This window comes from Heliangelus exortis, chromosome 9, assembly GCF_036169615.1.
Source record: "Heliangelus exortis chromosome 9, bHelExo1.hap1, whole genome shotgun sequence".
Taxonomy (NCBI): Eukaryota; Metazoa; Chordata; class Aves; order Apodiformes; family Trochilidae; genus Heliangelus; species Heliangelus exortis.
Window position 1 is genome coordinate 4,340,721 of NC_092430.1, and position 15,908 is coordinate 4,356,628.

General features: G+C 36.3%; 1 protein-coding gene and 1 long non-coding RNA gene across 2 annotated transcripts in view; one reads left to right on the top strand and one right to left on the bottom strand.

The window, feature by feature from the left end:
• Positions 1-15,908, top strand: part of COL4A4 (collagen type IV alpha 4 chain) — a 63,922-nt gene that overhangs the window by 3,874 nt on the left and 44,140 nt on the right. Inside the window, exons 3-6 of the mRNA XM_071751759.1 lie at positions 1,501-1,540; positions 3,501-3,578; positions 13,800-13,934; positions 14,963-15,007. Coding sequence (XP_071607860.1) covers positions 1,501-1,540; positions 3,501-3,578; positions 13,800-13,934; positions 14,963-15,007 — 298 coding nt within the window. The remainder of the gene's footprint in view (positions 1-1,500; positions 1,541-3,500; positions 3,579-13,799; positions 13,935-14,962; positions 15,008-15,908) is intronic.
• On the bottom strand, positions 320-12,599 carry LOC139799628 (uncharacterized). Its single transcript, XR_011727374.1, has 7 exons — positions 12,552-12,599; positions 12,221-12,454; positions 9,043-9,134; positions 5,283-5,385; positions 2,761-2,859; positions 924-2,111; positions 320-643 (listed from the first exon to the last, which is right to left on the bottom strand). It is a non-coding gene; the product is annotated as an uncharacterized lncRNA (long non-coding RNA).

Genomic DNA, 15,908 nt, shown 5'->3' on the forward strand with positions numbered 1-15,908 from the left:
ACTGAGTCTGTTTTCAGAGGCATGATACTTCTATGTTTTAGTGGTGAAAATATTTGGAGAACAAAAAGTTATGACCAACTCAAACCTGAATGCCTGTCCCAGAACAACTTTACAGATAAGGGAGAATTATTAAAAGACATGAAAAAAACTTTTAGACACTATGATAGAAACACCTGCCAGCAGCTATGGTAGGAGTTCTTTTTGGAGGAAAATGATCCTTATTGGAACATTAAGATCACTGTTACCAGGAATTTTCAGAGTGGTGAGTTGAATCAATGATCTTTTAGGAAAAGTCAATGAAATTTTCCTTCTTTCTTGAAGTCTTTATAAAACATCATGCACCAGCACCAGTCTCTCAAGGAATGTGAAATTATGCTTTTCTAGCTGGGAACCTGGACCTTGCTTGAACCTGACAGCCTTGCTGCTAGGTTGTCTTGCACTGTGATAATGCACATGAACTCTCTCCAGTGCCTTTTTCCTTTTATTTGATTTGTGCATACCCAGGCTGCTTGTTGTATTCAGTTGTTCCTTAATGCAGCCTTCTTTCCAGCCTCTTCCTGCCTGTTTTTTTTTTTTTCTGTCATTTGTGAATAACTTACCTCTAACAGTCTTGTGCTGACTTGAGTCAATGGATGTCACCTGTCTGGCTTCATGGGGTTTTGAAATTACAGGGAACAATCTGGCAAAACCATGACAACTTGGCATTTTCTTAAAAAATAACATACACCTGGCCAACATTGATACAGGAAAAAATACTTACAGAGACTGTAAGTTCAGAAGGTTAGAAGAAAAAATGGCTTTAAGTTAGTAATAATCACAGAAGAAACCAACGCTATTATCTGCAGTCTGGTTGAAGTGCTCCTGTGAAGTTCTTTCTACACTAATTTGTTGCATTAAAGGATAACTACTGACATGTACAAAACTTCTCCACCATTCACTGCTGTAGGGGATCATCTTGCAATTTCACATTCTTTAATCAGTCCCCTGTTTCTCACTTAGCATGAGACAGTATAAACTGCTGTCTTTGGTGACCAATAATTATAATAAAATTTTTTTCTGTCTAATCTGTGTGTCTAAAAAAACGTAGCTGGCAACATAGGCTGAAAAAGTATATGGAATAAACGCATGTAAATGGCTAAAATATGTTAGGTATGTCAGTAAAGAATTTATTACAGTGTAAGCCACTGCATATATAGGTTTGTCCCCATCTTTCTTACAGTAAGTCCCCTTAAGTGTGCAAAGGCCACAATAAGGTCTCCCTGGAACCTTCTTATCTCCAGGCTGCACAACCCCATCTCTCTCAGCCTTTCATCATAGGAGAGTGTTCCAGCCCTCTGATCATTTCTGAGGCTCACCTCTGGACTCACCACAACAGGTCCACATGTTTCCTGTGTGAGACTCAATAGTGTACACAATTCTATTTTTTAGAGGTTACATTTTTGTGAAAGTTGGATGCTGGAAGTTTAGTTTTAATTTAGCTTTCTCCTTCTTTTAAATCAGGTGGCTGCTGATTGTTTTTTCAGCACAAGAAATTGATGGGGTAAGTGACATTGCTATTTACATGAGAGACAGGATGGTAGAGTTAAAGCAAATAACAATATATACACCAGAATCACCTACAGGAAAATTGTGATATTTATTTCAGTATTTCTGTAGCTCTCACTTCTCTTTCTGTTTTTGTTGCTCATCTTAATTATTTTGTCACTTTCTCCTAGGGATTCTTCTAGATTTTAACTTGGGCATCTTTAGATGCTTTTGGAAAGCTGCATGTAAAAAACCTCTCTGATGCACTCCATCTCCTTTCTCACTAAGTCCCTTCAATGGCTCTAGATTATAGCATACATCAAACACATTCTAGCTTTCAAGACTTTTTCTGTATGTTAGCCTAGACCTTAAATTGGCCTCCCTTTACCTTCCTCTCTCGTTGACCCCAAAATTTCACATATAGTATAGTCTAAATAGCTACTGTATTTTCCTCTCTGTACTGTCCTCCATACTAACCTTGTGTTTGCAATGCCTTCAGTGAAACTCAAGTCCATCCCCTTCATTTCTTTCAAATATTTAAAAGCTCTTTTCTATTGTTCCTCCCCAGTCATCCATTTCTAGTTGAACTCTTTAAAATTAAAGTATTTTTAAAAAATTAATGTGTTCAACTAGAACAAAGGGTAACAGCTTATGTGTTACTGGAAACATTGACAGCCCAGTAGAGGCAAGTTTTTAGTAACTAGCTGGGAGACTAGTGTGGAATAGATCAGTAATTTCATGGGAAATCCAGTGTCTGAGAGAAGCAGTCTGTGAGACCATCATACCCTCTTGTTCTGAGAGTTGAGAGTACCAGATATTCTAAAAATATTGCAGATAGAAAGAACAGAATGTTTGCTCCTTATCTAATATTTGTCAGTGTTTTCTCCCTAAAAATTTGTAGTATGATCCTATTGTCTTCTGTTAGTTATTAAAACCAGTAACAAAACAATGTTGACCTTGATAAAAATGAAATCCACACTGAGCAAATATTTTCCTATTATCACTGTTTACTTGCTTCATTGATTGTTCTTAAACCTACCAAATCCTTGTCATCCCTTTTCAAAACCACTTTGTTTACAGAATTTTGCAAAAAGAAAAAAAAATAAAAATAGTGCCACATAGTGGATATTCCAGCCATTTAAGTGAGTACAGAAATATATATGGTGTGTATAATTGATATATATTTAACACTATATTTTGGGAAAAGAAAAGGGTTATAAAATAATGTTCACTTACCACACAATAAATCTACTGAATTTACCTTTTCCTGTGTTTTAGTTTCTTTGAATATGCTTTGATTCCTCATTGCAAGTTGATGAAATAGTCACTTCTTTGCTAGTAAGAAGACTATGATGGAAAGTTTTAATAGGAGAAATAAGTAAATTAATTGTAGACAATGCATAATTACACCATGCACATACTTCTTAATTTGATGGACAAGGATTAAATACTACACTTTAGTAGCTGAGTGGGCTTGTTGCTCCTCAGCCTGTTTTGCCTTTTATCATTTCATCACAGTTAAACAACCTCCTAACCTAATGCAATTGGTTACAAATTTCAAATTTTTAGAAAAATGTAGTATTTAGCATTTCTCATTCTAACTTGTAGGTAATGACTTTCACCTTCTCCAGAAATAGCAACAAGCTTTAGCTTGCTGCTTCTACTTTGCAAGCATGTTAATGTTGATGAGAGGGCCAAGAAGGTTAGGAGGATTTAAAATGTAGTACTGATATGTGAACTATATTAAGTGAACATTGAAAATAGTCTGTATTTGTCAAGATTAAGATCTATGTGATATTTTGATGTTTGCTGCTGTGCCAGGTTTCTTCATCAGCAAGAAATTGACCTGTGGGCATGCAGCTGTAACCTTTTGCCTTAAAAATCATTAATTGGACACTATGTCTACCTGACAATATTTGATGAAGTGGTTGTTGTCTGTTGCATATTGATAAATCCATAAACTTTTCACTTTTTAGGGAGAATATGCATATGTTAGCCCATGTGGAGGACAGGATTGTTCAGTTTGTCGGTGCTTTCCAGAAAAAGGATCAAGAGTAAGTGGTGATTGGATAATTACTGCTGTAAATACTACTCATTTTGTGCATAGTGTGAGTCTACAAAATTAATATGGTTGACTTAAATAAAAAAAATCAATATTCAGATAGCAACAAGTCCAAACAGAAGAATAGCATAATTCACAAGTATGAAGTATAGGTATCACTGAAGTTAAGATTGTAAAGAGGTGTGCTTGTAAAAATTATGTTTGTAATAGTAGTGGTGCCTTTTTTAAGTATTCTCTGAGATTAATCTAGCAGTTAGACATTTTTCATGTATATGAAGTTTGGAAATCTGTGCTCCTTTTCTACTAAGAGGTTGGATAAAACACTGTTTATGCCCTATACTAGTTTTATGAGAACTGAGGTGTTTCTTACTTGGGTTAGGTGATTTTGGAAAAGGTTGCAGACTCTTTTATTTTACTACCTTACTGCACTAAATTTATACATTGTTAATTGAAATATGGACCACTGGTGACCAGGTTGTTACCTTGGCTGTTCTTTCTCTAACTCTGTTTCAACACAGTGATAGCAAACAATTAAAAAAATTTATGAGGAAATGACTTTTAGATACATGCTGTAATTAGAGAACAACTGAAAAATTTTCAGTTACTGATGGAAATTGTCAAAGTATTAATGCTACAGTTTAGGTTTAGAATGCTTGAACATGGCAGATCAGTTTTAAGAACTGCATAGCCCAGTTGTTTGTATACAACTCAGGGTTGCTAGAAAGGCAAGACACCTTCTCCTTCCAGTGCTTCTGCAATTAGCTGCATGCTTTGCTGTGTCATGATCACTGCCCTGGTGTCCTTGGATCCTTTCCTAATCCACCAGGATTATGTCTATGTGAAAGTCCCCCCATGCTGTAGGATTTTCATAATAGGGGCCTCAGATACGGCTGTCTCTGTAACACTGTTAACAAAAGGGCACCCCAGGAAAAGTATTTTGACTAGCAGCATTTCAGTGTCTCTCTGGGCTACTGAATGGACTGTTTGGAATAACAAAATCCTATTCTGAAGTGGCATTTAAAAACAAATGATTCTGAAACTATAGGAAATTTCCCTGGAAGTTCTGAATCACATGCCCATAATCAGCCAGTAACAAACTGACTGATAAATCACTGTAGTTGTGGCTCTTCCCTAAGATGTCCTCCCCAACATAGTTCAGGTAAACTGAACTATCATTCATGCTTTTTCTGTTCACTTTCTAAATACCTCAAAGATCTGGACCCAAATGCCAAACAGAAGTGTAATAAACATTTCAAAATAAATTCAGTGTCATTACACAAATGTAAGTCTGAGAACTGTACCATGTACTGAAACAGCTCTGAAACACATATATGTACACTGGTAGATAAATTCTCTCCAATGTAATATGAATTTATATTTCATGCCATCATTTCTATTAATCAATATGCAAGAAATAAAAGTACTTATCCCACACTAAAGATAGCTAAACTAAACACCACTTCAGACAGATTGATGCAAATATTTTCTGTTCTACTGTATGGTGATGAGTTATTTTCTATAAAGTCATAGAATAATTAGTATTGGAAGGGATGTGTAAAGGATTACTCCATCTTTTTTTCACCCTACAATCTTGTTGATTTCTAAACTTTGCTGTGTTCTCTCTTTACACTCTGACACACTTTTTTCCCCCAGCTTTTGTGGAGACTACACATTACAAAATAAAACATTTGTTTACCTTACTGTTAGATTCCTAGAATGCAAAACATCTGCTTTATCTTCCTGTCTGAATCCTGCTCCCAGGCTCGTTCTTCAGAATTTTGTGTCTTTCTCAACCCTGTCTTTAAAGTGCAAGAAATAAATGATCATTGAAAGCCTCTGGCACTGTACAGTATGCAAGCCTAAAATTTCAGAAGTGTGCAGTTCATTAAATAATCCTGCTCTGTAGCAAAGCTGAGATAAAGTGTAAATCTGGTTGCCTAACACTGTATTTTTTGCCTTTTTGCTGTTTAGCACAAGCTAGCTGTCAAAATTAAGGCTGAGCTGGCCACATCAGCAAACATTTTCTGAAAGCACTAAAGACACTAGAAAAGTCATATACTTGCTAGCAAAAGGCAATGGAGCAATAATCTCATCCAGCCCAGCTGGAAAGCTGACCCTACAGCAGCCCTGAATTGAAAGTCTTCATTCAACTCTGTTAAAGTGACTCCAGTATTAGGGTTTTTTACAGAGGCTGAGTAAGACAAACAGCATCTAAGCTAGCTACATCAGTATAAGTATCAAGTTAAAATGATATATATATACAGACTTGTCCACCTATTATTATTTTTGTTTCTTCTTTAATCTCTTTTATCACAGGGACTCAGATGTAGGGTGTTCCTATCATGATCTTCCATTGAACATGGTGATCAAAGATTTACAGAGGAGCAAGGGCAAATAAATGGTCTCATGATTGTACTGCTAGGGTATAACCTACACTAGAAACACACAAGTTCAGACCTATTTTGAATTTTAAAATATCTATCTAGGACTACAGCATGTTTAAGTCCAACTTAGAAGCAGTAGTTTAACATCCAAGAATCCTATTAGTTTGTTTTTGATGATGGTGACAGTAGCATGTCATGTGCATCCCTCTCTACACACAAATGGAAAGGAGGTTTCCAGAAAAGCCAGAGTATCTATCTGCTGATAAAACAGTAGTTGTATAGTGTAGAGTTGTATAGTGTCAGAGTTAAGGTGTGTTCATCTGATAAGAATTTCCCTTTGTCAGCAGACTGTGAGGAAAATATTGTTGCTAGTTCCATTTGAGGGATTTTTGTTGACATATAAAATGCTATGACAGGTATTTGATGATGTTGCCATTTTACACATTTTAGCATGTTACCTTCTCTTTTTACACTTTCAGTGGCAGATTGCCCACTGGAAATTTAGGCAGTAAAGTGAACAAGCAGGTTATTTCTATATTGGGAGCAGACTTAAGTTCATAACAAGACTCCACTAGAATTAAGGTAGAACAAGAATCTTACAGCTGATATAAATCAACTTTATTTGTAATCACCAGTGACAAGTGTGTTCACAATTTGTAAAACTAAAACCATTTCAAGCTATAACTGTAGCCCTTATCCTTAACATCTCCCCACTGAAATAAAAAAAAAAGGCTAATAAGAGGATAACTAAACTTAAACTCCTAAAAATATTTGGGTTTATGGGTTAAGCAGAATGGGTGTCAAGAGTGTGATATTCTCTGAAGTTTCCATAGGAAAGCAGGACCTCAGATCTTGGCCTACTATTTTCAGGATAATGACCTGTCTTTATCCCTTTTACTGAATGCATTTTAAGTATGATTAGTTAAAGCTGGGGTTACTAGGAGAGTGTAAGAAAACTCTGCAGCTGACTGTGAATGCAATGGGAATTAAGATTTTGCTTTCTAGTTGCCCATCTGAAAATCTTTCAAATGGCAACATAGAAAGCCTTCTTCATTGCAAGTGTGCAAGATAATTGAGGTTTTACCTAGAGAAAAGACGACTATGGGAGTAAGAAAAAGGAACTGCCAAGGCCATACCTGAATGCATTGAAATTGGGCAAGTTGGAAAAAAAGTAGAAGAAAATAGCTGAACTTCAATATTTAAATAAAACTTGTATATTTATGCATTGGTTGCTATATTGAGTTTTAGAAGAGTTTGTGCACCTGTTGTTTTTTTATTTCTCTCAACCACAGATAACTCTGTGCTATAAACAGATTTGCACTAGTATTCACTAGCAAGAAATTGCTGTCTGAAAAACATTCTGGTAATTATTCCTAGTAGTATACCTCATCCTGACATCATTACAGTTGTCCATATCCCAATGAAAGTTCAACTTCTGTTTCATTCAGATCACTACCATCATTGAAATTAGTTTTACATTATACTGTTTCTCTCATGTCACACCTCAAAAGGACTCTTCTCCACGTAGGACCATTAAATTGTGCTGTGAAATTTCTTTGCTCACATTGTGTGCTGCTACAAAAATTCATTTAAGAACTACAGAACGGATAAATGAGAGGAGAAAGTCCTTAGTGAAAATAGAAATGGCAGTAAGTGTTCTGCATGATTCTTGGTGCCAGCCCAACAACTGTGACTTTCTCCTTTTCCTTTCCCAGTCAAGATGTATGGTCATGCAATAAGCAGTAGCAGTCAATGTTTTTGCTTGATTTAGATTATTTTTTTCCCTTTTTCGTCTTTGATCTCCCATAAAGGCCATGATTTTAATTTTCTCCTGATATGTCCAACAGTGAAATCTTTCCTCCATTTCCTCCTCTTTCTTTAACATGGAAAGTTGTTTCCTTAATAACTCCTGCAGCATTGTATCAGAGGCCTCTAAAATGCTGGCTGCTCCAGCAGATTTTAGATAGTTAAAAAAATGTTTGCAGTTAGCACTGACTGATTAAAAACCTGTCCTGTGCCGACCCTAGAGTTTGATCCCATTCAATTCCTTTGCCTTTGTTTATAGAGCTAAGTAGATTTAGAAAGCAAGCATCTATTCATGACCCAACCTGATCTAGCTTCTATGAGATCATGTGAAATGCCTGGAGCAAAGCAAATAATAAATATAACTCAGCAAGACTGATGTTCATTCTTTTGCAGATCAAGCAAGTAGCCTATTTTCAAATTAGTCAAATAAAAAACCTAGCAAAGAGAAATATCAGAGAGAGGTCTGGCATGTGAGGAGTAAGAATTCACAAGAGCTATTAAGTTAGTTGGTTGTCACAGGTAAGTTAGAAAGTCAGCAGATATATGCTTAAGGGCATTGGGGTGAGAATGGTGAAATTTAACTGCATAATACCTGTCTCCTGGCAAATCATCTCTTGTAATATCCCCCTAGAAAAAACCTTGTGAGTTGCCTGATCTCTCTAACAGATCATGTGGGTTAACTAAGTCCAGTTTATAGCAGAGTGTAAATACATTTAAGATTCACTATTTAGGGAACTGCAAATTCTGTTGTTTTGGGGCATAAGAAGCATTTATTAAATCACACTTTCTTGCAGGTCAGTGTAGCCTGTCATTCACATGGAATACCCAGCACTTTTATTTGAATTTTGAAGCTGCACACTTGGGCAATAAATATCTAAAATAAACCTGTTTGCTCTCAAAATCCTGTGCTTAGTTGACTCCACTATCAATGATGTACACATCGTAGCATCTAAGAAAACCCAGGTCTCTCCCACTATTTGCCTCATACTTGTTGATACTTTTCCCCCAGTATTTTAACTATGATGCAGTTTTAAACTAGAAGATTCCTGAGGCCAGGTATCCATTTCTGGAGAATTTCACTTAGAGTCACTGAGAACCATAGAAAAAACATTTCATTTACAGTTGCTGAGAACCACAGACCTAAAGAAACAAGACACCTAGATCTACATCTGAAGCAAACCACACATTTTTTTATAACTGGGCAGAGCAGTAGACTCTGGGGGCAGAAGTTAGGATTTGACCTGATAAGGAACAGAACCTGCTTACCAGAATGTGGAAGAGGAATAGGGCCACCCCATTCTCCTCACTGTAGGGTCTCTTTGGGGCTGTTCTTCATGCACAATGTCCAGCTACAGCATCTGTAAATTAGCATTTTTCATATTACACATTTTTCCAAATTTTTAAAAAAAGTTTGATCTTGTTCACTGATTCCTCTTTTTGTTCATAAGCATCTCCCCTTAACACTTTTGGTTTTCCTGTTCCACCATACTAAAAATACTGTTTTTCACTATTCACTAATTCACTCTTTTCACTGTAGTGTTTTTTCATCAGACAAACCCCCTACTAAATCATTCTTTTTTCATAGATTTGAATCAACCAAAAATTACCACACACAGACTCATTTGAATAAAACGAATCAGAACAAAAGTTAATTTTATTTTATTATCTAATCTGATGTTAATTATTTGTGGCCTGAAATACTCTACTTGAAGCTCTCAGCTTTCAACCCATTAACAGTATTCCTTACCAAGTTTCACTGCCAGATTATCTCTTGTTCAGTGTGTTTAACACAATAGTGACACCCACTGGACACCTTCTCTGTTCATGGCTGCACAGGGCTAAAACAGAACAAATAACACTGTGGAAAATGTTTTCAGTCCCTCATTGTGATTATTGTGCTTCAGTGAAAAATCCCTATGGATACTAAGCTGCATTAGCAGGTAATATGTTCCTGTAGCATATTGGATCACTGACAAACATGGTAAAAGAGCACAGAATTTTCCAATATTTTGCAGAATGATGCAGATGCTGAGAAAAGTCAAGCACTAGGAGTTCTAATTGGCTCAAAATCTGACTATAAAAAGGTGTTATCAAATATTGAAAAGTCATTATGCTATCCCCTATTTCTGAACAAATTGAGAGCCATATATATGCCATATATAATCTGACTTTTACTGTTTAACTGACAGTCACAGAAAAAAAAATTCTATTAAGGACAAGCGAGTGGATTTAATGCCAACTTGTGTGGTTTTATCAGATTTATCTCATCATTTAAAAGGCTTATTTTTGGAGCCTTAGCTAACAGTGGAAAAAGATTTGGCCCCAGTCCTCCACATTTACAGTGGAGGAATTTAAACTTCTCAGAATGGACACCCCTGCAATCCCTGGAAGCTGTGGCTGAGCAGTGTGACAGATGTGGTTTTCCAAAGGGGAGAGGACATGGGTGGAGCTTAGAGTAGCAGCAGCAGATGCTCCCACCTCAGTAAGCAAATTAAAAAAGAAAACATCTGTCTGAAAATGTCTTTGTGTGCCTCTCTTGCCCCCAAACTTCCACCCCTTAAAATGAGAAAGACTGGTTAAAAGCCAGTGTTGTGCAGAACAGAAAAAGGCAGTATATTATTTGCCTACAGCCTGATCCTGTTGAGTTTCTGGGCACTTCCATTTTTATTCACTTGAAAGGAAGGTAAATGCATTTCACATACCCCTGGTCTATCCACACAGCTGTAACACAGGGTACTGCACTAACTGAAGGCAATAACTGGTCTTCTTTTGATTTGATTGATATTTAGAAGCAAGACAGAATTTGCTCTAATATCATGAACTTTTTTTTTCCATTCAATACTGTAAAATATTGTGCTTTCAGGCAATTGTGTGCCCATGGCACTTTAAATATCAGGTGCCTTTCAGTGTCTCAGGCAACCAAAAATAAGTAATTCCAAGACCTTAGGCATTGCATTTTCCAAACAGTATTAAATGCTTTGCTGAATTATTTTGAAGTATTTGCAGCCTTAGCAAGCACACTTAACTAAAAATATATATAGTCTTGTCTCGTGAAAAGATAGTTTCTTACTGCAGGTCAAGTCCAAAATATGCTAAAATAACAGACTGTAGTCTTGGCATGGGTAGTTCCTGACCTAGACAATTAACAAGGCATTGAAATCCTAAAGGAATTTATTGGCATCAGATGGCAGAGCAGGCATAATATTCTGCTCATTTTAACTGAGCTAATTTGTCATTTCCACATGAGCATGACTACCTTCATCCTCTTTATTTGTACAGCTGTCCTGAGACTGTAATGCTGGGGTAGTCACATTGGATGGGCACAAATAATGGATGTGATAATAGATGTTATGACATGGTATCAGTTTGGTCTTAACAAAGCTCCCAGTCAGTATCAGTCTTTGAGCTGAAAGAAAGGCAGACAATCCACCAGCTTCACATGGCATGCTGAAGTTGTATCAGCTGTCAAACCCATTGTCAGTTCTGGATTCAGTGACTTTGTTTTATGACTTCACTACCTCCTACTGAAGACATAAACCATGGAGTCATTTGAACTTACAGGGTAGCAACCAGCACAGACATTTTATCATCCTAAAGTACTACATGTCTGGAAGTGTTTAGTGGTTAATTATCATGGATAACTAACATAGAATTCATACAGGGCCTCAGCTTTTATCTGAGTTCTATCAAAATCATGGTTCTTCCTCTGGCCAAAGGATAAAACATGTTTTGAAAACTTTCAATTCTTGAATGCAGAGCATGGACACTGTGGAATTAAAAATACTAAAGTTGCTGCAGAAACTTATTGTCAACAATATGCACTGTTAAGACAAAGGCTTTAGAACATCAGTGAGAAATATCTTATGCCTTTTTTTTTTCCTGCTGCTGAGTGTTGCATTTTGCATGGTGACAGGTAGTTCTGTGTACTGAGAAAAATATACTGCTTGCAGTAGAGTGAATACTTCAGACAGTTGTATTTTATTATTAGTCTCATTCATTTCACTTATACTCAGAGTTACAGTTTAATTAAAACGGTCATCCCATCTAATTTTATCAAGTGTTTAAAGGGTGTAAATAGCTGCTTTAATTTCTAAAATCAGTTTTACAAGAGAGGATATGCAAGGCACTGCCAATAGGCAGGCTGCAATTGTTCATGCAAGTAAATACTCAAACACCCAGAATCCTGACTGTCCATCCATTGTTAAAAAGGATGCAGAATCAGCAGATTTTGATACTAGTAGCCCTTAATTTGCATAACAGTTTACACGACTCAAGTTATAGTATCAAGAAAATAGCAACCTGTGCTAAAGACACCATGCTGAGTTTGCCCTGCAGTTTTTGCCAGTGACTTCACTGGAAGCAAGATCAAAATTTAAGTGAGAGGAGCCAGTAAAGACACACAGAATATAACTTGGATGAGGTTACTTTTTCAAGTAGTCCTTACCTGTAAATGTAGAACTTCTTTTCCTAGGCTCTGGGTTAAATTCTTGTTCAGAGCTTAAGGGCCTGTAGTGATTCAGCTGTGCTTCCAGCACCTGCTACAGCATAAGCCTGTTCCTGTTCCAAGCTTGTAGTAAGTTACTTTCTCATTACTCTTCTTCCCTTGCTGATGTGATTGGATGATGCAGACCATACATTTCTTCACTTCATGTCCAACTGTCAAATTACACTGATTTTACTGACATATTTTAAAAGACAAATAGAGAATAAATAGAGGTTAGGTCCCTGCATGAAGTTCAAAAGATTTTGTTCAGTCAGTATATTGAAATGTTTACCTTGAGAAGCAAGCAGTTCAGTTCTCTTGCTTCAACATAACTTGCCTCTAATTATGCTAAGCTAAGGAGTCACCTTTGATTTTTGTCATTTTGTTTTCCTTCAATCCATATATCGAAATAAATGTATAGTCTGTCATTTCTATGAGTGGATGTTGTACTGAAATATCTTTTAAGTGGTCTTAGAACCTTATGCATTTCCAGGAATGCAAAGGGCTCCATTTTGCTTTCTTTTTTGATGATGTGGTATAATTGATGAATTCTGAAAAGAAAGAAAAACACTCTTCAGTTAGGAAGAAACCCAAATTTTAGTGAAAGAAAGATAATGATAAAGAATGAAAAAGATGAGTAAGAGGAATAAAGACCTGTAAATAACAAATTTTGTAGGGTAAATGTATAGACAGGTCACATGAGAAGTCATATTAGAAAGCTTGCTTGATTTTTAATCTATGACTTAATAATTGTTTAGCAGCACCAAAGAAAAACTCCAACAAATCCAAAACAACTCCACACCAATGCTATGGACTGAAAAAATTCATTTGGCATGGGAAGTATTTTTCCTTCAAGAAAATGTATACTACTTTGGAAAAGTTAGTAGAAATACATGGAGGTGATATGGTACTGTAAGTAGAGATACTCAATTTAAAGCTCTTTATAGATAAATGACATTCTGCAACCTCCCAAACCATTTTAACACATCTGTTTAAATTGATACTTTCTGCAAATCTGTTGGCTAATAATTACATATATATATATATTTTTTTTTTATGTAGGAAATCTCACAACTTTTATATGAGGCATGAGAATGATGATGAAAGAGAAAGACTTAAGTTAAATAGCATATAGCATGACTTGAGAGAAAGCACTCTCAATTTATTGTAGTTGCATACAAAGTCCTCTGTTCAAAATGAGCCATCATTCCTCTGGTGGTGGAAATGTGATACTCAGTGGAGTCTTATGCTTGCAGAAGGTGATACTTACATTGGTAGAGTCAGGAAGACTTTCAGGTTATCCCAGGCATCTCAGAGGGGTGGTGCTGTAGACCTGTTGAAGGTGAAAAGAAATTATCACCTTGAGCAAGCACTGAAATTTGAAGGTCACCTTCCTATAGCATCTAATGTGTGGAGCAGATTTACAAGCTGTCCAGCAGGCTGTTTGGAATCATGAGTGTGTTTTATCCATGCAGTCAGCTCTGAAATGCTGCTCACTGCTAAGTTGACTGCAGTAGTTAATTATACAAACTCTTTTCAGGGTCAGCCTGGTGAGCTGGGACCTCAAGGTCCAATTGGGTCCTTGGGATCTACAGGACCAGCTGGTCTGCCAGGGGAAAAAGGACAGAGAGGTGAGAACGGGCAGCCTGGGCCAGCTGGAAGAAGAGGTGACAAGGTAGGAAAAACCAGAGACAGCTCTTTTAGGTGTAAACAGTATGTACTGTTAAATACTGGCAAGTGAATCAGGACCTAATGATCAAAAAGTATCTCCCAAACCACAATCTTGCTCACACAGAATTCTCAAAGAAATTACTTACATCTTTATTTGAAAAAAAAAAAGAAAAAAAAGTTTAAAAAGTTTAGAGTTATTTTTGCCATGGATTGCAAAATCAGAATTGTCAGAAGACATAAAATAAAATTAAACAGTCCCAGTCTTTGATTGTGATATGCCATTTTATCCTTCTTAACCTCAACAAGTGCTGTGGGAGGAATGTGGGTCTGGAGGGAGGAGTATGATGCTTTTATAAATGCTGTATACTACAAAGAATTTTATTGCCACTTGTGAGTATAAATTACAGTTTATAGAGTATAAATTACAGTTTGGGTCCACATTTTTCATAGCTGTACAATCCCTATGCTTGGCTCCTGGTATATATATATTAGTTTTAATGGTGTAATTCCACTGATCTCAGTGGATCAATGACTGAAATCACCAATGTCAGTATCTAGCACACCTGAAATAAAAGCCCTGTAAATAGAAAGTTGCTGCTGGTATTACCAAACAGGAGCAGGGCTGTGAAATTACATACTGAATTATTCTATAAATAACAGGTAACTCCCCCTTCTCTGTCATTTTATGATCTATAGTGAACGAATGAGTTAAGACATTTCTCCTGTCATTTTATAATCTTTGGAGGATGAATTAGAGTGTGACATTTCTCCTGTCATTTTATAATCTTTGGAGAATGAATTAGACATTTCTCCTGTGCTGGGTCACCTGTTGCATGGGTAACTATTGGCACTCATTTCCTGCTAAGTCCATGTAGCTGTTTCTAGATACTTATTTCTGTCAATTGTGACTTTCAATTATATTTCAAACAAGACAGTTTCTTATTTCTCACTATCTAGAATCACACATTCTTGGTTTTCAGTCTCTTAAGAGTTAATGACCTCAGCAACTTTTTTTATGTCACCTGTTTTTAGGGTCCAACTGGAGTCCCAGGATTTCCTGGTTTAGATGGTGTTCCTGTACGTATTGAAAAAATATTGTTTTATAAAAATTACAGTTTCTATGAAGTCACAGCAAGACCTGTACTAGAATAATGCAATCAATGTATTGTTTGGTTTTATACCTATTTTTACATAATTTTACCTACAGAATCATGTTTTGCAAAAAGATATAAAATAGCCAGGTTAACTTCAACTGTGTTTACTATTGATAACAAACTCCACAAAATCCCAATCAGGTAAATGCATAATTTTCATGCAGAAGCAAGGCAATGAAAGTAGAGACTGGCCCATGTGCCAGTGCTAGGATTAAAACCAAATAATTTATTTTCTCAGGCTCTGCAGCAGGCTATAGTCTGCTTGCTGCATACTTGACATCTCTGAAAAAATCTCAAATGATGTACACTTTCTGCTCAAAAGGTGATTTGGTTGTAGTCCTATTGCAGAAAAAATGCAACCACTGACTCCTATTTTAATAGGAATAGGGACTGAATAAGCAAAGTGGGCCCCAAATATATCTTTATAAGCATGTATTTTTCTGAATGTCTGCTTCAGTGTGGAAATGGGTATGGCAAAGGAAAGATTATATCTCTTAGATAGCATTTTGCTGTTCAAAATGCTGTTAGAACTGAAGGCCTATTCTGTTATTAGATTCATAGGGATCAAACAAAATGTTGAATTTTGAACCTGAAAACACAACCAGAAACTGAGTGGGTGTTTTAGCATCTGCTTGTCAGCTGTCTACACTTCACAACAGGACTGTTGCCAGAATGTTTTTGTAACATAGAGGTCACAAAGCCAAAATTTAGCACAAACAAGAAGCACATCCAAGAAATTCATATTCTTTTTATGAAAAATGTTAATTAAAAAACAGTATCCTCAAACTGGGATGCAGAAACTTAAATACAGAAAGAAGGTAAAA